Source organism: Poecilia mexicana, unplaced genomic scaffold, assembly GCF_051168715.1.
Source record: "Poecilia mexicana isolate PSO_F unplaced genomic scaffold, ASM5116871v1 scaffold_14, whole genome shotgun sequence".
In the NCBI taxonomy this organism is placed as follows: domain Eukaryota; kingdom Metazoa; phylum Chordata; class Actinopteri; order Cyprinodontiformes; family Poeciliidae; genus Poecilia; species Poecilia mexicana.
In genome coordinates this window covers 19,870,109-19,891,326 of record NW_028263383.1, presented here as the reverse complement: position 1 = coordinate 19,891,326, position 21,218 = coordinate 19,870,109, and the positions used below count along the sequence as shown (strand labels likewise).

The window sequence follows — 21,218 nt, the reverse complement described above, 5'->3', positions numbered from 1 at the left end:
TGCAGAGTGTTTCCATCTGCCAGCGAGTCTGAAGGACAACCAGGACTATGTGAGCCTGGTGGTAATGTTGCTGGTGACGGCTGCCAGTGTGTGCCTGCCTGTGTGTCAGTGCCAACCCGGCCTATTTGGAACAAGCCGAGTCCTGAAGATTTGTTGGCACTGTGGCGTCTGCTGATCTGCTGCTCGCTGGCTTTCCAGGAGGCCGTCTATTAATCCGCGTTTCCCAGAAACTATACAAGACGGTCGTGAACTGTGACCCGACCCCCAGGCACTGTGCAGCAAATCTTATCGTAACAATGATGTTTATGTCCATAACAATCTCTTTGTGGACTCCAAATCTATACAGTACGACGCACACAAGTCGTGTTTAAGGCTCTCTTGTTGTACATTTTTTGGCTTATTTATTGCTCTGAGTAAATTGGCCTTTCTTGAGTCTATATAGTCCAGAGAAAGATTAATCAAAAACTAAATTTGCAGACAAACATTCAATAACGTAGTCGTCACGATTACTCCGATTAATTGTTTCAGCCCTACTATAAATACAGAGAAAACATGATTACAAGCTATTGTGAACTGAGGAAGGAATCCTGAGTGCCCAGAGGGAAAAATCCCACATCCACATGGAAAAAAATACAAACCCCAGCATGGGATTCAAGCCCATGACTCCCTTGGTGCAAGGTAACACAGCGTGGACAGCTTCTCGTTTTGTCTGTGTTTAAATGAAGAAAAGAAATACGCAGGAGCGATGGAATTTGGAAAACCAGGATGCACCAACCTTGGACTAGCAGCCTTGTTGTGTGAATGGCCTCTCCCTGGGGGCTGAAGGCTCGGCACGTGTAGGCCCCGCGATCTTCCCGGGTGATGGATAGCACCGTCAAATTCCCATCAGACACCTAAAAGTGTTAAACAATGTTCAGCTTTCAGAAACAGGTCATTGCTATGGAGTAACCTGGCTTAAGTCAAGTCAAGTTTGTTTGTGTAGCACTTTTCAGCAACAAGGCAGTTTAAGGTGCTTTACATCATGAAAACATCATTCAGTTATCATTTATGAAACAAGCAATAAACTCTTAATCTACACGTCTCACCTCTCTCACACATCAAAACTTTTGAGCTGTGATTTTTTTATTTACAGAAGAGACAAAATAAAATTCCCGTTCACTGCTGTCAACTCTAAAGGAGGCACTAAAGTGGTTTATAAAGCCTAAAGATAAAATAGATGCAGGGAATATATTGAATATATGTGGTGTATTCAGAGTAAAGTCAAACAAAAACATAAAAATTTGATCATTAAATGATTATTTAATGATATTAAATGATTATTTCTCTTCGATGCATGTGTGTTTTTCCCTAACATCAGTAGCTTGCGACATGTCGTTTTGCGGCGGCGCACACGACAGGACTTCCTGTCCGCAGACCTTCATCCCAGGAGGATTGACTTCTCCGTTCCCTTGCAGAAGAACTCCTGGTCCCTGCTGAAACAAGATACTGTCCAACACCAGAGGTCAAATAAACCACCCAGTGTCTGTCTGCGTTACAGCGCTCTCTGATCAGGTCTTTAAGCATTATCCTGGATCCTCAGTAATAACCATAATCTGTCAGGGCGTCGCTTAATGCAGCTGTAGAACCGGCACACAGAGGCTGTAGTTCTGGGTTCGATTTCCACCTCAAGACCTGGTGCATGTCTTCCTCTCTTATTTCTCTTCTTCTTGATTGAGACCTCACCGTCATCTCCTCCATAATATGGGCTCCAACTCAAACCTTCTCAGCCCTGAGTCTCCCTGAAGAAAAACCTACTGAGTCATAGAGTTTGTGTGCATGACTCTTGATTCGACCAATCAGTTTTCTAAAATTGTGTCTAATGCAGCCAGCACCTGGTTTCTTTATGACCCGGATGTCTTTTATGACTTCCATAGAGGACTTTGACGTAATTGCTGCATACTCTTGGAATGGCTTATCTTTCTTTCATTAGTACCATTATGTGAAGGCAACAACTTCCACTGATAAATATGTGGCATTGGCACGTGTTTCCATGTCATTCGGTCTATCCTGTTAACAGTAACAATTTTATTTCCGTCCTAAAAACAAGCCCACATCCCCGGTGGATAGATGGAACGCAACATCTACCTTGTACTTGGCACTGCTGATCAGACGACTGCCTTCTCGCAGCCAGCTGACAGAGGGTTTTGGGTTGCCGAACGCCGTGCAGCTCAACGTGATGCTCCCCCGTTCCTTGGCCTCGACATACTGAGGTGGTGTGTCTGTGAATGTGGGAGGGGCTGAGGAGACACGGGACAGGAAGGACATGAACTACATGAGGTACCAGTAGGGATCATTCTTACATGACTAACATAATGCAGGATCTATGTATATTTTGTCTTCATGTCAGTTTACACGCTTTTGAAGACCTCTGATAAGTGTGATTGATGACAGAAGTACCAACACCTCTTAGGTTTTTACCATTTGACCACAAATCTCAGTACAGAGTAGCACAGACAAAATAAAAATAAAAAAATGTTTCCAATATTTTTTTAAAACCACGTATACTTTTACTGCACTGCGTTTGTCTTCTGCATGAAATGAAAGCCATTGAAGTTTGTTCCTGTAATTTAAGGAGCCCAGATCTGTGGACGGCAAAGAACAGATGCTTCCCTTCAAGCCTGAAAGAGCTTCAGAGCTTCTGCCAGTAAGAATGGGATGAGCTGCCCACATCCAACTGCAGGGCTTACTACAAAGACTTTAAGCTCAAATGCTGAGAGAGGCTCTCCCACAAAGGATCAAGTTAAGAGTCGAGACTCTTTCATATTTGAGACAATTCACGGTTTGAATAGTTTTATTAAATATATTTGAAACAATTCATTTTGGTTCTCTGGTTTATGTGTACTCGTCTGCCAAGGCTTCTGCTGCAGTAATGTAATTTCACAAAGATCTTAAGAGAAGTCCAGCCTTTCAGGTGGATTTATTCTGCTGGATATCATCCCTGATGTTAATACCTTGTGTGACCGTCATTTACCAACAGGACAGAACATGGTCTTCTATAACTTTTCAGAGGGTTAGAGCAGGGAGGGGTAGCGCTCTGCTCTAAGTCAGAGAAAAAGAACAAAAAGTCATTTATCAGCAGTGCCAAATGAGCCGCATCTGCAACACAACACAGGCCCCAAATATGAGTTTGTAAAGTTTAGAACGTTCACAGAGTTTTTAAGAGTTCATATGAGAAATCGTGGTCTGAAAACTACCTACCGTTTCAGGTGTGGGCAAACCTAATTTAGTGAGACGAGTTTAGTGTGTAGGACAAGTTCAGTTGTAGGCTGGGATTCCATCATCCCAGATCTCACCAGACTGTTCGACAAGGTTTGACTTAATCCAAGTTTGTCAGAGTTAATCCAAGGTCATCAAGCCCACTCGGTCAATTCCAAGATAATTTTACGCTGAAACAGATGAAAACGTCCCTCTGTGTCGATTGTCTCCTTCTTCTAGTCATCTGATTGATAAAGTCAGTGTATCTTTGCTCAGTGGCCACAACTGGTCAAAGGTAATCGTGTAACTTCCATGACGGATGCAGCTACTCTGTGAGCACATAACTCAAGGTGCATTCACAGACAACACGAAGTGGGACAGAAATTTAGGGGAAAGAAATATAGATATATATATAGTTTTTATAGAACCTGTGTGCTACACCAGGAGACAGGTTCTCTACAACATTGAGGACCGGAGACTTGAGTTTGCCATGGAAGTATCTGGTGAACCATTTATGTTGATTTGGCTGTATGTTCTAGTTTATTATCATACTGCAACACATGTTCTGTTTTATGGCGGGATGCACAGGATTTTTATTAAAGATGTCCTGGTATTTTACAGAGTCTATGATGTTATGCATTTTAACAAGCTTCTCCAAGCCTTGGGAACAGAAACGGGTTAAAGCATCATAGATCCTCCACCACAGCTTTCCAGATATCCATCCTTTGTTTCGCAGCCGACCCACATGAAGTATCTGTATATGGGCTTTATAGAAGACATTTTGAAATAAAGATGTGAGCCTGGAGTGTTATATTCTTCAAGGACATGGCATGTTTTTTTCTTAGGGGAAAAAAAAGTTGTGTATTAAAGACATTTATCAAAACTGGATGTCTTTTGTGATACTGAATGTAAACTTGTAATATTTCTGTAAAAGACAGTGTTTTTTATAGAGCGGCAGAGGTTTTGTAAAACCCTTTTACTAGATCCTCTGGTCTGCTCAGGATAGCTGGGATTATAAACAGGGGCGATTATTCATAACTAGCGAGCTATCGTCCGAGCCAAAAACAGTTAAACATATTTAATCTCTCTGTTTTACCCCAGTTCAACTCTGCTCCATCTGCATTTACATGATGATATCATCTGTAACTCAAACATAATTTAAACCAACATTCAAATCTCAGACTAATCAATTTAGGTCTGAAGCTAATCTTCTTACAAGCATAATCCCATAGCTTCTCATATGCTAACATGATATTCCATGCGCTGCAATGAGCCGGGGCAGAGCGCTAATTCCAGGCCTCACATTGTGTCACAGCAAACTGCATGTGACCCTGCAATGTCTAACAGAGGAACCAGATCAAAACGTAATAATAAAACATGTATCGTATTGGAAACTGTGAATTGCAAAATGAAGATGGGTGTTCATTAAAGTGTGGATAACATAACAATGTAGCACAAATGCATAATGTAACCTTAAATATGAACTCGATAGAAGTTCATAAAAACTTGGACACAACATGTACAACAGCCAACACACTGATGAGATGTACATAAGTATTAAATTCATTAGCATGAACATTAGCATGACTGTTAATTTAGATGCATCTTTTCTTTTTCTTTTTTATTACCGTATTTTCCAGACTATAGAGCGCACCTTACCACAAGCCTCACCAACAAATAAAAAAAACACTGGAAAGTACATATATAAGCCGCTGATAAACCGCCGCTCTCAAGCGGAGGGACGCGGCTCATTTGGCACCGTTGATAATTGACGCAGTCCTCCGTCTCCAACGCCGAACCACGGATTGTTCACGCCAAGCTTACGTTCAGCGGCTCTATTTCCCTCCTATACTGCCAGATCGATAGCCTTCAACTTAAAAGCTGCATCATACGAGCTTGAAGAAATTTCTCAGCCGTACCTGCTGCTAGCATACACTTGTTCTACAAGAAAATTAGGGCTTTCTTCTTTGATTTCCAATTTTGACTTCCAATGACTCACTTCCTGCTAAAGCGCCCCCTGGTGGTTGAAGAAAAATCACCAGAAAAGCCGCTTGGTTCAAAGTGTAGGAAAAAAGTAGCGTCTTATAGTCAGAAAAAAACGGTAATTAAATTTGGACTAAAATCACAGAAATATTTTTCTTTTGCATCATAAATATAGTCCTCTGATTCTAACATTGTTGTTGTTTTTTTTATTACAATTATTATTTTTGGCTGACCGAGTCTCTCCAGGGTCTATGGACGCCTAACACACAGAAAGTGAGACAAAGCCAGAAATATGGCTAAAACACAGTGGAAATCACACTCATAACTCCAGGCTTCTGAATGTTGTTATTCTATTTGGAGTGAAGATCCAATGAGGTTAACAGAAACCAAACTAGACATCATGCAAAAAAACCAACAAAAAAAAATCCCAGTTTTCTTTCACTTACTTTCTGTAAGTTTTAAAACGTGAAAACGTTTTAATTTCAGTTAGCATATAAAGTGAGACACCAACGTTTTGAAGCAGAGTCGTACTCCTTTTGAAAGGCAAGATTCAATTTGGGAAAACAACTTGAACAACTGATCGTAACTAGCTGCCAGATCAGGTTAGGAAAAGAAGCGGGATCAACATTATTAGGCAGCACCACGCGGAGTCCAACCAGAGGTAACCGAGTCTGGAGGGGATGTGACGGCCGTGAAGAAGAAGAAGAAGAGGTGTCAGTATGATGAGGAGAAGCACGAGCTTTAATCTATTTTCATCTAAACAGAAATCTATATGCAGCACTTACTCTTCAGTGACAACGAGGCTGACAGATTAAGTGCTGGGTGTAATCACGGACAAGCTATGATGTTTGACTATGATGGGGAAATGTGGATTGCAGGCGAGCAACTATAAATAGAAGTGCAGAACCCTTAGCATTTAAGAACTTATCGGCAGAACTCATAAGAAGAACTTTCCATGTTTTTGTGACGTGGAAAGAGGAGCTTAAACAAATCGGTGATGCTGTTTCCCAGGTGATGCAGACGGTTTTCCTGGTGCTAGCAGAGCTTTGAGGAGAGTTACCACTGAGGGAGGATGTGTGCTCTGAGGTTCTGACTGGTTGTGTTGTATTGACACCATATAAACACTAAACTATTCTCAGGAATAAGATTGTCCTAAATTTAAAATCATATATCTGTCAGAACATGTAGGAAAGAATAATGACATCAAAATGCATCCACTAATACATCTTGTTGAAGAGCCAGACTAATAATAGATGTGTTTGCATGTTGGCTGCTCACAAAGCATTGAGCCTGTCGCAGCAAGCAATTATTCAATTATTGGCATAATAAATCAAAATGAGCTCAATAATTACTTTTCTGATGAGTAATATTTTTTGAAGGACAATTTTGTTTAGAATCCATTCGATTCAGTTGTGTATAATTTTTATTTCCTTTTTTTTTTTTTTTTTAGTTGTGTTTTATTTTGGATCTTTAAAATGTCTTTCAGTTCAAGATTGGGATGTTCTGTACTACATCTTTTAGTCTTTAATGGCAAACTTACACTGTTTTGCGATTATCAATATATTATTTTAAAATTGCTTAAAATCAACAATATTTTGCTTATTGCAATAACTTCTGGGACAATTTGTCATCCAATAAAATGTATCGCCGTGACAGGCCTAGGTATACATTCATTATGTTAACTGAAAATGATCTTAAAACAAAATTGTTTTTTATTGAAATGAATCCCAAAACTTCAGATTTATAAACTCTATCACAATAAATTATGGGACAATCTATCGCCCATTTAAATTTGTATTGTGACAGGCCTGTAAAGCATGAGCTGATCTCAGTGGTTTTTGGTGTAGTAACACCACAGGCTGATGTCATGTGACTAGAGCGCCGCAGGTCATGTCTGGTTTAGTGACAGAACGCTGAAGGGCACGGGAGAAACGACAGGAAGTAGAAAGAGGCAGAGGAAACCCGAGGCTTCACGCAGAACAGAGAGCAGCAGAGGTGAGTCGAAGGGATGCAGGGAAGAGAGAAACTCTGAGGAAACTGAGTTAATGTGCCACGACCCCAGGGGTAGGCACTAGTAACGCATACAGGATAATACAAAGTGTGTGTTACCACAGTAACAAGTGTCCTAGAGCGCCTGATTAGAGGATGATGGAGGCTTTAAGCTGGCAAATGAGGGGATGGATATTTAGTTCTGATTGGAGTATGAGGAGTACAACTCTAACGGCATTGTTCTGCATGTGTATAGCTATGTGTGTACATTGCACATGGAGTGCTACTTTGTTTTCTGTTTCATGTGAGATATGTTATCTTGGGGAGGGAGAGAGTAGGAGCAACCAGTAAGGTATCGGGTTCTTAAATATCAAAGTGTCCCACATCTTCAGACTGAACAGCTGGATGATGCCCGATGTTTCCTACCGTTTACAGTCAGATGCACCCAGCTGCCGTTGTGGAAGGTATCATACTGCTGCTCCAGCATGAGCACTTTACACTCGTACCAGCCCTGGTCGTCTGAACGCACGTTCTCTATCTGCAGGGACGACTTGCCGTGCAGAATGGCCCGACCTGGACGAAACAGAAGGAGATCAGGTGTCAACGGAGAGGGAAATGGTGAAGCACGAACAGTTGGGGGGCGGGAATTACAGAAGATAGTCAAAGAAGTTAAGGGAAATGAATGGACGGATGAACAGACGAGGTCTATTTATAGAGATGAGAGACGCAAAGTACCAGGCAAAAACTGAATTAACATTTGGATATAAATATGCAGGGATCACAGAGTAAAGTCTCAGTGTCTTATTGAAACATCACAACACATAAAGCCGGTTTCTAAGGACACTTTAGAGTGTAAACATCAGACATCAAAGCTGCAGTTGGATACTCAGAGCAATCTATCATTTAAGTATCCCTGAGATGCCCTGTTTTCCATGAGTGTGGTGCTCTATTTTAACAGACGCACTCAGGCAAGGACAGGTCGTTACTCCCTCAGAGGGATGGGGAGAAGCCAACATGACAACGTGCTTAAGATGGATGGTAACCCCTGGGGTTACTCACAATCCATCAGGACAGATATTAGCTTTGGAGTTGGTAAGTAGAGTCAGGAGTAGCTGGATTCCACCATTACAGATCACAGATCAAAAGCTGAGACTGGGGTTACCAAGTGGCTCCAGGCAATCAGGCAACTGGATCAAAACAGATGGAAGCGAAGGCAAAACAAAGGGCTGCCAGAGCTCCAGCATCAATCCCCTCACTGCCCAATTGGAGGGTGTTTCTCGCGGCAATTTAAGAAACATGCATGAATGTCGAGACTTGACTATTTTAGTGTTTTATGACCTAATTTTAAGGAATGCAGAAAGCTAAGGACATACAGTATGTGTGGCACCGGGGCAGTTTATGTCAGATTCCGATTTTTTTCTGAAATCCACTTTTGCATTCTTCTGTTTTTTGCTTTGTCAATTATGCTGCTAATTTAGATACAATTGGAATCAGACTTCTGTGTTAGCAGTTTCCAATCAAAAAGAAGAATGTCGATGTCACATGTAACCCTGTGTTAAAAACACACCCAGTAAAAAATGAATAGATGTTGATTTAATATCTTATTCTACGAGATTAAAAAGTAATAGTTAAAAAAAAAAGAATATGTTTTAACTGCAGCGCTGAGATTTAGCTCAGATTGCGTCTAACAACTCCCTTAAGAGCAGAGAGCTGACGGTTGTCCCGTGAATCCCCTGGAAGATTGTGTTAAATTCTACGAAGAATCCTGGAAATTGGTAAGACAATGTTAAAATAGTATCGCTGAATTTATAATTAAAAAAAGTTAATCTGTTTTTTTTTTTTTTTTAATTAGAAAGCTTCTGTTCTAACAGCTGAGGTCTGGAAAAAATCCCCTGTAGTCGAGTAGCATTGAAGCATCGGTGAGTAATCGCACGCGCTCAGCCGTTGGCCCAGTAAATTCGCTAAAAATTGGCTAAAATACCTAATAACTGTTCAAATTTAATAAAAAATAAAATTGAATTGCAAACTTTATATCATTATTATTGTATATGTTGTATTTGTCCTATGTAAATTTACTTATTTTTCTATTAGTACATGTTTTAATATTTAATAATCCACATTTTGATTGTAGATTTAGTGTTATAGATGTACTGTGGCACTTTTAGATTGAAATTTGAATTGTTGTTTAAGCTTTGTTTATATTAGCATCCTGAATTTTAAGATGCTTTACTTTGACCTTCTTCCAGGTCAGGTTTTTTTTTTCTTATGGTGCACTTTTGGAGCATTGTGCCCAGAGACATCAAGATCAACCTTACAAGGACTTGGATGGCGAGCCCCAGCCCAGAGGACCGAGTGAACCGGTAGATGGTGACCCGACTGGTCACCAGCCGTGAAACATTGAAAAAATATTCAACAAACACATTGGAAAGACTAAACAAACTTGGAAAGAACATTTGACAGACATCAAAAAGACTGGGTTATTTCTTTTATTTAAATTTCTTTCTTTAAAAAAAAAAAAAAACGCACAATTTTTGTTTATTTGTACATTGTGGATCTACAAATGTTGTTTATATTAAATTCTACTTTTTTTTTACATACATTGTGTGCTCTCCTCTGTTGTTCACACCTAGGCTCCCCCGAATTTAGAATCTCCTGATCAGGCCCAACTTCCTTTGTACTTCTGTAGTGTTGGTATTAGGAAAGCAAATTAACTTAACTTGCCATCTACTATTAAATGTATTTAAAATAACCTTTTTTGTGGGTTACACACACAGCGGCGCGATGTTTACAGAAGGGATAATGGATGGATTTTAAAGTTACTCAGCAATGTTACGTCACAACATCGTAACTTGTTAATAAAGAAAAGGTACAACTAATATTAATGAATACAGTGTTGTGGTGCTTTGACTGCTCCTTCTGTAAAGAAGTCTGGTTGGACGTGGTGAGATTGTGATGTAATGTTCTTCACCGACAGACTTCTTTCATAATTGCATAGTTATAATTTTTAGCCATTGTTTTACATCCGGATTTACAGAGTCTTGCTTCTTCTGGTGCAAAACTAAGACGCTAGACTTAAAAGTTGGATAAAATGCGATGTGCCAGTTTTGCTGCTGATCCTTTGAAAATGATCAGTTGCAAATCTGATTTGGTATCACATATGGAGGTGGCAGAAATGGGATATTTTTGGAAAAGTAAAGACATCCGAATTGATCGCTTCAAACTGCTATGAAAAAGTCAGACACAGGTCGCATATGAGCAAAAGAAAAAATAAAATAAAATTTGCCTGTAGTGTAGTTCCACATAACATGTCTGCACCAAAGGGAAAACCATTAAGTCAACTATGAGCTTCTATTTGTCTGGTTTCCATTCATTGCTGTTTTCTTTGTGACTGAAACCAGACAGAAGAGGGATGCCTTGCTGCTTATTTTTGCTAGGCTATTCATTTCATACCGATGAGCGTTAAACGCTGATTATGTCTACACTAAAACTGTTTGCTTAAAGATAATTTGGCTTCAGTTGGCCCTTTCAGTTCTCATTGGCTGAGCGTTAACGGTCTCTTCTCTGGATCCCCTATTGGACTTGATGTATTAAGGCATTAAAGCAAATGAGAAGCCACGCTCGAGTGAGTCTACATGAACACGGTACTAATGTGTCACTCGCTGTAAACTATCTTCTAAGATTCCTTTTGAGAGTGGAGAGTTCCCCCAGCTGCAGATGGTTGTAAAATACCAAAGAGAAAATTCACAGCATGACTGAAAGTACCATTAAATTCTTGATTTTAACTCTATTTATACAAAGTAGTACGAATTAAAGAGACAGCAGATGAATGACATAAAATGCTGGGAAAAAAGTATTTGACCTTTTTTAATGTTTCTGATAATCAAATTACCAAAGAAAAACCCAGGTAAATGGAAAATTCACTTTTCTGTGATTATTTCATTTTCTAAGAGGAAAACAATTATTGATTAATGAAGAATGGGACAAAAAAACAAAATCGTTGGTAGGGTCAGTTTTGAGGTTGCCTATTAGCTTTATCTTCATATTTATTTTTTTAGTAAACACTTTTTCTCTTTAAAAAGTGTACTTTGAATCTGCTTTAATTTTAACCAAGAAAAATAAATCTGTACAGGGACAAAATCCTCAAACATCGCTGGACATTTCCACAGACATGTTCTTCACCCGTTTACAGCAGACAGGTCAAGCTCACCAAAGACGGAGTCGCATTCTATTATGTGTTACATTTTTTAACAATTCTTCCAAAATGATTCAAATCCCTGTGAAAAGTTGGTTGATTTCCATTCTGAAATATCCAGACATTGTCATGTTGCTAAAACTGAAAGGCACGAAGATGTTTATGTCTGGGTTTTGAACAGATGGACTTAAACTGGTGTAAAACACCACCATATTTGTGGGTTGCTTACTGATATAATGGCGTATAGCTGCAGACAAATTCCAATTAACTGTGTGGCCTGAGAGTTTAAAGTATTACTACCAGGCGACTCTGTGAAACCCTGAACAAGGATCCTTGATCCCTGAAAGCTCAGGGGGGGCTGATAACGAGATCTTGGGAGACACCGCGGCACCATAAGCTGCCTGGCTTGCTTTAAATTCTGCAGGACAAAAAAAAAATCACATGTGGTAATAGCTAAACCTTAAGTTTCCCCTGAAGGCCGCTATGAAATATTGCAAAGAAGGCCTGAGATATTTTAACAAGGCGATGGACTGCAACAAAACGCTGCAGCCATAAACTGATGATCATTGAAAATAAGAAAACTAGAAAACCGACAAAATCATGAAAATGTTTGAGTAGCACACCCAAGGCCAAAGAAAAAAAACCCCGACAGCAATAACTGCTATTATATTTAATTGTGTGCATGATACCAAGTTGCAGCATCTATATTTGAAGTAATAAGTCACTAGTTGTCTGCTTTCCTGCAGCTAGCTATTTACTTCAATAAATACATTTTCTATTGTCTTCAATGTTGTTGTTGTTGTTGTTGTTGTATCAGACCATCCAGGTCTTCTGGTTCTGGTCTGCTCTGCATCCCCAGAACCAGAACCAAACATGGAGAAGCTTCTATGCTCCTCTAGTCTGGAAACAAACGGACAGAAAAGTGCAAAGCAGTTGAAACTCTGAGCTCAGAGTTAAATCACCTGTTTGTAGTTGCCTTTTACTCATAAAAACTGAAACATTGATTAATTCTAGTCTGTATTGCAACTTTTTATTTTTTGTATTGCAACTTTATTTTTGCCACTGCAATTTAATGTTCTTTTGTCTGCACATGGTGTTAGGTTTATATCATGTAAAGCACTTTTGACTGCTTTCTTGTTGAAATGTGCTATAAACTTCACTCAACATATTTTACCTGTGTGTATCTGTGGGTTGCTGCTGACGTCCTCATGTTGGCATCCGGGTCTCTAAATCTTTCAAATATGTGAGATCAGCTCAGATTTCAACTCTGTGGGTTTTTTTACGACTTCAATCCACACTTAATCGTTGCTTGTTTCAAGGCCGCACTCTGCTGACAATGGACCGGTATTGTAGTGGTGCCGCAAACTCCTCTATCCGTGTGATCCTACAGACACCTGACGTGATTTTTTTTTTCATCTCAGTTTTTTTTTTTTTTTTGTCAGGCAGTGCGTTAAAGAGAACTGCTCTCCCTCGGCTTCAGGAATTTCATCTGACGCGATCGCCTTTGGCTTTGTGTCAGACAGTTGTGGTTCTGGTGTCGGCCTGATATCGCTGCTTTGCCCGACTGCACTCTGAATCGACTCCTTATTTGATCAAAACCAGCAGCACTGCATGCTCAGCAGTTTTATTGATCTCACACGGCGCTGCATGTGAAGCAGACAATTAGATTTTAAACACACAGCAGGAAGAACGAGCCAAAACAGTATTATTATGCAGAATAAGGTAGATGGGGAAAGAAACGTGTGATGTTGGGGTGTATAGACTGCGGGTCAGGTCACAAGCTTATTGGTTGTGTTTTCTGGGTAATTCTAGTATTTTATAAATAACACTGCAAAAATACAACTTAAATGTATTTACAAAGTGCAGTTTTTCCCATTTGTGTTTCAGGAAAACGTAAATATCAGACCGATACGCAGCGCTAGCAGACAGGGAACAGATTTGGATGGAACCCTCACTGCCCCCCTGGGCTCTGAAGGAAAAGCATTGATTGGAAAATTCCCCACTTGTGCTGCTAATGTAAGGCCTAAAATATTCAACAGCGCTTTTCATGACACAAAAAACAGCAGCAAATCGAAGCCGCCATCTCAAAGATACGACGACGACGTGCAGAGCGCACAAAGGACCGCTTCATTCTATAAAAGCGGCATCACTGCATAATGCCTCCATGTCATTTGACTGCAGCAGTAAAATTAAAGGCACCAGTAAAAACAGAAAAGATCCATTTAGCCCGACTGTGGTTAGAAGTCACCGAGGGGTTTTGGTGGCATTTAAAAACGAACACTCTAAAATCTCACTGGCCTTGTTTTGTCTCCACACTCCATTAACCGCACAAAGTCACAATTATGTCATTATCACACACAAAATCCAGTGTGGGCAAACTTAAAAGCCTTTTCTTTCAGTAATGAACTCAGCAGCGTGTAATCCCACAACAGTAATTATTCAGCTCAAACAACATCCAGTTCTTCCTACCCAGCGAGGAACGTTTACCAGAGCAAATAAGAGAAGACGGATATGTGCTGGTTGAGACTGAAGTCACAGAGTCTCTTTCATATGCAATAATCTGAAACTATCTTGGGAAGGAAATCAAATTTGCTAAACCAACAGCAGGGTTAAGTGGGCTCAAAATACCTGACCTGTGTTGAGAATAATGGAAACCAGCTCAGTTTAGAACCTTAGTACGCTTAAAGGGGCAGTGCTGGGTATTTTCCAGCCACATTGTCCTATTTTATAGCACAATCAAGTTACTACGTTACCTTCAGTTGTTTATAAAAATGCTCTATATATCAAATATGACTTAAAAGAAATGTGACTTTGTAATTTAACGCATTGAAATTGGGCCTCTTTAAAAGCTCCTGCTCTTTCTGAAACTCCGCCTTCTGGAAGTTGTCGCATCACGGCTGCTCTGACAACCCTTTAACGATTTTACCAGAGTCTCACTGAGAAGCAGCTCATATGACGAACCCAGCAGATCCCCAGCTCCACCAGGTGTTTGCTAATTTCTGCTGGCTAGTCTGAAGGAGCTGAGCAGGGTAGGTGCAGGGCAGAAGTGCTCTGTGAGCTTGGAAACTTGGAAACTGCGGCTCTGACCGAAAAGCGAGGTAAAGTTAGAGGTGGCAAAGGCCAATAAAGGTTTATCTTTACTTAAGAAGAACAGGTGTTCACTTGGAAAAAATGTTCACTGACGCGTCACCGGTACTTTACTTTAAAAACGCTTCCCAACGGTATCAGGTCATGGATATCCCAGAGAGAGTCCAGTGTAAAATTAAAAGCTAATCTCTCAGGGAACGCTTCATCTACTCAACGATCAGACACGTTTCTGTCCCACCTGTAGTTCTGCTTTACTTTGGAGCGGCTGACGCTTTCGTTTTGATTCTACTGTGTGAGTCACTGCAGATAAAACCATCTGCTAAATGACTACATGTTAACGCATAGCATGACACGACACAGAGAGCTTTATGGATCTAACATGGAGACAAATTTTAAGTTCAATCGAGTTTTATTCCTTAGAAGGGAAAGGGAGATTTAAAAAATCACAAGTGAAACTTTAGAATTGTTACAAATTTATTAGAAAAACTCCCTGACCATGACCAATCTTTACACTCCCTTGCAAAATGAAGCCGTTTAATTGGTTAGCCTGACTAATTACTGGTTTTCCTACAGCTGTTCAGTCCCAATCGCTTGAGTTCCCGTCAATCGACTTACCCGTCGATTCCCCTCCACTTCTCTACTGATCTGTACAAACTTCACTAGAACAGAGAAAGGACTGTAAAAGTAAAACAAAATAAATAGCATGGCTTCTTCAGATAAATTTTCACTGGTTACTGCAGGAGGAGTTACCCAGGAGTTCAGCATGTGGCGTAATCAGAACGAAGTCTGGTGTTTCTCACAGGTAGTGATTCTGTATTTCAAACAGATATGTTCATCGTCAGCCACCTGCACTCCCTGAAGACGCCTCGATGCCGTGCTTCATAGCGTGTGTGATGATATTCCAGGACTATGCAAATCATCTTTATTTCCAGCGATGTTCTAATCTGCAGTGTTTCTCTTGCAGTTGAGACAGGAAGTGTTTGACATCTTTATCTGATATAGACAGTGGTGAATCAATCGGTGTGCTTTCAAACAGATCGGTAGATCGGAATCGCCCGTGTTAAAAGTAAAAATGTGTCTCATTACAGATAAGGTCGACGCTGCGGATAATTTGATGCAGACATTATCGGGTTTACCTCCACAATGAGGTAAAACTGGGTAATACTGGTATTAAGGAAACAGTGTTTTTTTATTTTTATTCCTTATGCAGATGGTAAAATTGACAAAAAAAAATTGATTTGTAACTCAGCTGAACTCTTTTTAGAAAAGACACACCGACTTTCTGACCAATCACTGATCTTTAACAAGGCCGATCTGCCAATTCGGATTTTGGAAGAAGTTTTATTTATTTTTTGTCTTAAAGATAAAAATTCAAAATATAAATATGAAAAATAATTGAAAGCAAATGCAAAATTACAACATAAAATACTGTGCAGTTACTAAAACTAGCGTACTCCGAAGGAATGTGCAACTAAGTAGAATGATTTACAAAATGTTCAAAATGTAAATTTGTATTTGTGTAAGTGCAAAAATACATTTTTAATATCATAAAATGAATATCTTTTTGATTGCATTTTATTTTGTTGCCTTTTTTCCCTAGTGCCTCTACCTCTAAGGTTAGCATGTTTCTGGGTAAACCCTGCATTTCAAGCACACATTCTTGGGTGTCGAACTCATTTCTGAATGTTCTTAAAGGGCCAGAATGTATTAATAAAACCCACTAAGGTGTTAAAATATCGATAAATGGCTGTTTGTATTAGTATTCAATAAGCATTTCTTAAAATTAAATACTGAACATCTTTTCACACTGGTTAGTCTGTCCAGGATTTTGTGGATGTTTGTGGGGTTTTTGTTTGTTTGTTTTTTTACAATCAAAATCACAGACTTTGTGGTGCTAATTTAGAAATATTTGTAAGGATATTTTCACTAATGTATGATACTAAATGTAACTTTTATTACTCGTCATATTGATCACGGACTATAGCTCGACATCTTGTAAGGCTGAGGCAACAGTCACTTAAACCCAATGTTTTCGGTCAATTTTAAGAAAAAATGTGGGGATCTGTTGATTTTGTAGGAATTTTGCAGATTTGTGAAAAACTGGAGGGACTAATTGATGTAATCTGGAGTCTAGAGGTCCACATAGAAAGCTACGGTGGGCCAGATTTGGCCCCCGGGCATTGAGTTTGACACATGTGACTTGCACTGGCTACCAATTTAAAATGATCAACAAACAGATCCTGTAGGAAAGTTATTATTTTTTATTTTCTGGACCTTCTGCAGCAGGTGAAGGGGCTGCAGCTCACAACTGAAAACAATGCACGTTTATTAAACCCCAGAGAGATCGCCATTGAAATGCAAAGCATGACATGCACCAGCTACATCGCTCTGTTACGTAATCCCATAATGCTTTGTGTCTAGATAGCTGAAGTCCTGGTGGTTGCTGAATCCATCTCACACTCCTGAAATGACAACTTATGTGCTACAGTTGGACATGAATAGAAGCGTGATAAAACTCCCCGAGTCTAAGACATACAATCAGACCCCTACTGCACATAAATAATGTGGGATGGAAAGAGCTGCTGCCTCTTAAGGAAATGTCATCTCATTTATGCTGTCATAACTCATGCAGGGGAGAGCAGAGCTGATCAGGCAGCTCGGACAAAATGCTTACATCAAAGCAGGACAGAAAAAGAAGACCGATATAGATATATCTAAATCCATATATAGTTTCTACGAATCGATATGGGTTCATTGTTGGCGTGCAGCGATCGCAGTTTTCTGACCGATTGCCAGTTTTTAAAAAGCCTTATCTGCCAATCCAAATTTTAATTGACTTTTTAGGACAATTTTTTTTTTGTCCTAAGAGTCGCGTAAGTAAATAAGGTTGGTGATTATATTGGTTTCTTGTGAACGCATTGGCCAATCGCTGGTCTCCCAAGACTAAGGAAATCATGGCTGATTTATCGGACTGGAAGCTTAATGTCCTTTCTTGAAGAAGTCTGTGAGCACTGTCATAAATATATAGCTATAAATTAGTAAAACAATGAGGTGCATATAAAGAAAAGATCAATATCTTTCACCCAGAAGAGAAAATGTAAACACCAAAAATGTCTGTACTCCTATCACTTCAACTTAAGCTGCTCCGCTTTCCTTGTCTGTGCTAAAAAAGCCATCGGCGTGACTATACTTTGGACATTTACCGGCATATTCTGGGTCCACATGAGGAGGGTAGAAGCGAAAGTTGATGAAGAAAGGGATTGGCATTCCATACTTGAACCACTCCACCACATAGGGCTTTCCGTTCAGCGGGTGAGGCACGTCGCATCCCAAGATGACGCTCTCTCCTGCGCGTGCCGTCACAAACTGGGGCTCCTCTCGCACTCCGTGGGCACCTGGGACACAAAGGGTACAAGTCAGACTAAACGTACCAAGATATGCATCAGTCTACTTACAGTCTGACCCGCCATTCAAAGGGTAATTTTATGGATGCTTTTTTCAGAGAGGGTGGCACAAATAATCCCTTGGAGAAAGACATTTCCCAATTCGTCTCTTCTCATCTATATCAGATGGTTCTATAAAAGACTAAAAGTCCTTCTGCCCCACCAAATATATTAATGCCAAGCACAGTAAACACAAATATTCTTAACTACCAACCAGGTATGGTATTCTGTGGTTAGGATATCTTCTGTGATTCGATAGGAAATGAAGTGGTTAGTTCAGGTTAAAAGAGAAAAGAACGACGTTCCTCCCATGAAGAAAGTGATATAGTGAGAAATCCCACTTCGCAAGTTCAGCAATCTGAGCAGCATGTGAGCAAGTGAGAAATTCATTGCAGAGGGGAGGATGTAGCACGATCAGTAAGAGTAATTTAAACCACCTCAACAGAAGCTCTTTCATCCTGTTTGTCTCCGAGAGCACCGAGAGGCGTCGGCAGAGAAGCAGTGTGGCATAAATGTCTGGATATTCAGAAATACCTCGACCTTTGACCCTTTCTGAACAGAATTCACTCTGATCTGGGGAATGAAGCGCTGAACGTCCTCTCTCTGAATCTGAATCCTTCTATTGTTCTCATGCCAGTTCTAACATGGCTCAGCTTAAAGAATGAATGGTATCATCGTCCAAGTCAACGCATCTAATCAAGTGTCTCAGCAGCTGAAAGAATGTCCTTCAGAACCGAAAGAGTAAGACGGCAAGCAGAACAAGAACTTTGTCATTTATCTCTCTATGAACTGAGACAGAAAGCGTCTCTGTGCGCCGCCTAGCAAAGCCTATGCAAAAATGTCGAACAGGATCAGTCATTATGTTACTGACTACAGTGAGATTCCTTTTTTTATCCAGAACATTTTTCAAAAATGACTTCACTTGACTTCAGTCTGTAGCTCTAATACAGCGCTAATGAAAAAAACAGCTAGTTCCTGACCAGAGGGACAAATTAGCGATAAATTCAGATAGCGATAAATTCAGCTATCTGTTCTGTAATCCCTTTCGTCTGAATGTTTCCGCTCGCTCTCAGGATCTGCTGGGTCAACTTGTTCTCACCTGTGAAAAGTTTATAGGCTTCACAAAACTGGGGGTATTGAATGATCTTTTCTTCAAAACAGAAAAGATCTCTACTTGAAAACTGAACGACTTGGTGCGGTTTTGTCAAAGGTGGAACTCAGCAGTGCAGCACTTAATTTATGGTGATAAATAAAAGAAATATGTCCCCCTCCCTGGGCAGAAAGCAGAGTTTCTCCAGGTTTCACCGACTCAGTAACAATAATAGTAATGCGTAACATCTGCGTAACGACAAAAATGTACAAAATAAATGGAAATAAATAAATCATATAGGTCAGCAGCTGGAGTAAGTCAGTCAACTGCTGAAAAATTTGCAGTAAGTCATGATGAACTTTAAGAAAAAGCTGGCTAGCTTTAGCAAGTATTAGCAGCAAGCTAGTGGTAGCCGCAACCACACCTCAAGTCCCAGAACGCAGTGAAGATATCTGCGGGCAACTCAGAGTTTTTGGGAAACAGTAAAGTCCCGTGAGAGAAAATTAAATTAAACTCATTGCAATGAATTTAAGACATTTTAAGGCCTTCATTTTAGATACATTAATTTAAGAAGTGTAAAACAAAGCTAAAATACTTGGAAACATGAGAAAACATTTTAAATACGCGCCATCAACCAAAACAACATCAAGCAAGCAAAGTCAACAATCCAACTCTAACAAGGAAAAGGCAAAGGTAATTATCTAAAATTAAGTTTTTTCTCAACTTTTCCTGCAAAACATTTGTGATCATTGTCACAAATGTTAGCTAAATAACTATTTAGCACTGACCCTTCACCACGATACAAGACCAAAACAAAGTATCTGAATGACTAAGAGCAGGAACATGTGGTGCATAGCATTATGGGTAACACAGCTTTTACCGTGAAGTCTGAGGTTTGCCTAACATTTTCTGATGTTTGGCAGTGAGCAGAAAATCTAACAGGAATTCAGAGGAATGCTAAGCTACAAAGTAGGATTAGGTATAGATACTTATTGGTTGAGAGATTCTACTTGCTTGTGAACAAGTTCAGCTGTTTGTTACTTTGGATTCTTCAGACATCCACAAGAATTTGTTGGAGGAGATTTCATCTAATTTTCGGGTGCAGAAATCATATTGGAATATTGTTTTAAACACCCCGCTGCTTTGTGACAAATATCATCTTGGTCTTTCAGAAGCTGCTGAAACATTTTTTGATTTGAAATAGCACAAATGAGCTTGATAAGTTAATCAGCACAAAAAAGGAGAAGATGTCAGAGCAAGTCAGTAAACAACATTACTCAAAATGGTTGAGTACTTTTACAGAAAATAAGGTCAATAGGCAATGCTGTGCAATTACCATAGCAACTGCTACCAAAGCCTCTCCCAAAGTAACTCAGAGCCAATCTTTGGTTCAGCGCATCACCAAAGTGGAGTTTGATGTGACGGGGTGTAAAATTAGTTGGGGTTTGTTCCCCCATCTGAACCAAAAAACGTTTATGAATATAAACCAGCTGCACCATCTTAAAGAACTTAGTATAAGTAGAACAGAAAAACAATTTTTGAAGCAAAGAAGCTTCTCAAGAACAACAAAAAAGTCCTTCAGCTTAGTAGTTGCAGTCTCCTCAAACTGTCTCCGTGTTGCAATTAGCGTTTGTTCGTCATGGAGCAGCAGCAAACAATTAAACTACTCTGATAATTAAATATCTATTGAAGCCAGTGCTCTGAGGTTTTGAAATCCCTCCTACAGCAGCAATACACAGGCATGAAAAGACACAGCATAGGCTCCCCTCAATGGAAGAAAACTGCTTTCATCATGCTACGATCAAAGTGTTTATTGTATAATTACTTCTTATTGTGAATGACCTCCCCACTCACAAAACACCGGAGAAGGTTAATATCAACACAAAGCAACGTTTAGCTTTCTTAAAAAGAATATGAGAGAAATCCTATCAGAAAGATTAGGGTTCTGAAATGATTCTGCTTTTGTAAAATAAAGCTGGAAGAAGCAGATAGTAGACATAACTGAGCGATTTTTTTTTTTCCCCCAGCTGTGATTTCTCACCCACCGTCACCTCGCCCTCTCCCTCGCTCACACACACTAACACCGACATACAAACACACACTCGCGCTCCTTCGCGCTGTGCTACATGTTGATTGGCTGCTGGTGACATCATCAGACACTGCACAAAAACAGGCCACCTTGGAAGGTATGACTTCACCG

General features: G+C 39.9%; 1 protein-coding gene across 1 annotated transcript in view; it reads right to left on the bottom strand.

The window, feature by feature from the left end:
- igsf9bb (immunoglobulin superfamily, member 9Bb) overlaps positions 1 to 21,218 on the bottom strand; it is a 61,666-nt gene that overhangs the window by 32,127 nt on the left and 8,321 nt on the right. Inside the window, exons 2-5 of the mRNA XM_088012626.1 lie at positions 17,689 to 17,880; positions 7,633 to 7,779; positions 2,125 to 2,276; positions 776 to 893 (exon numbers count right to left, since the gene is read on the bottom strand). Coding sequence (XP_087868752.1) covers positions 776 to 893; positions 2,125 to 2,276; positions 7,633 to 7,779; positions 17,689 to 17,880 — 609 coding nt within the window. The remainder of the gene's footprint in view (positions 1 to 775; positions 894 to 2,124; positions 2,277 to 7,632; positions 7,780 to 17,688; positions 17,881 to 21,218) is intronic.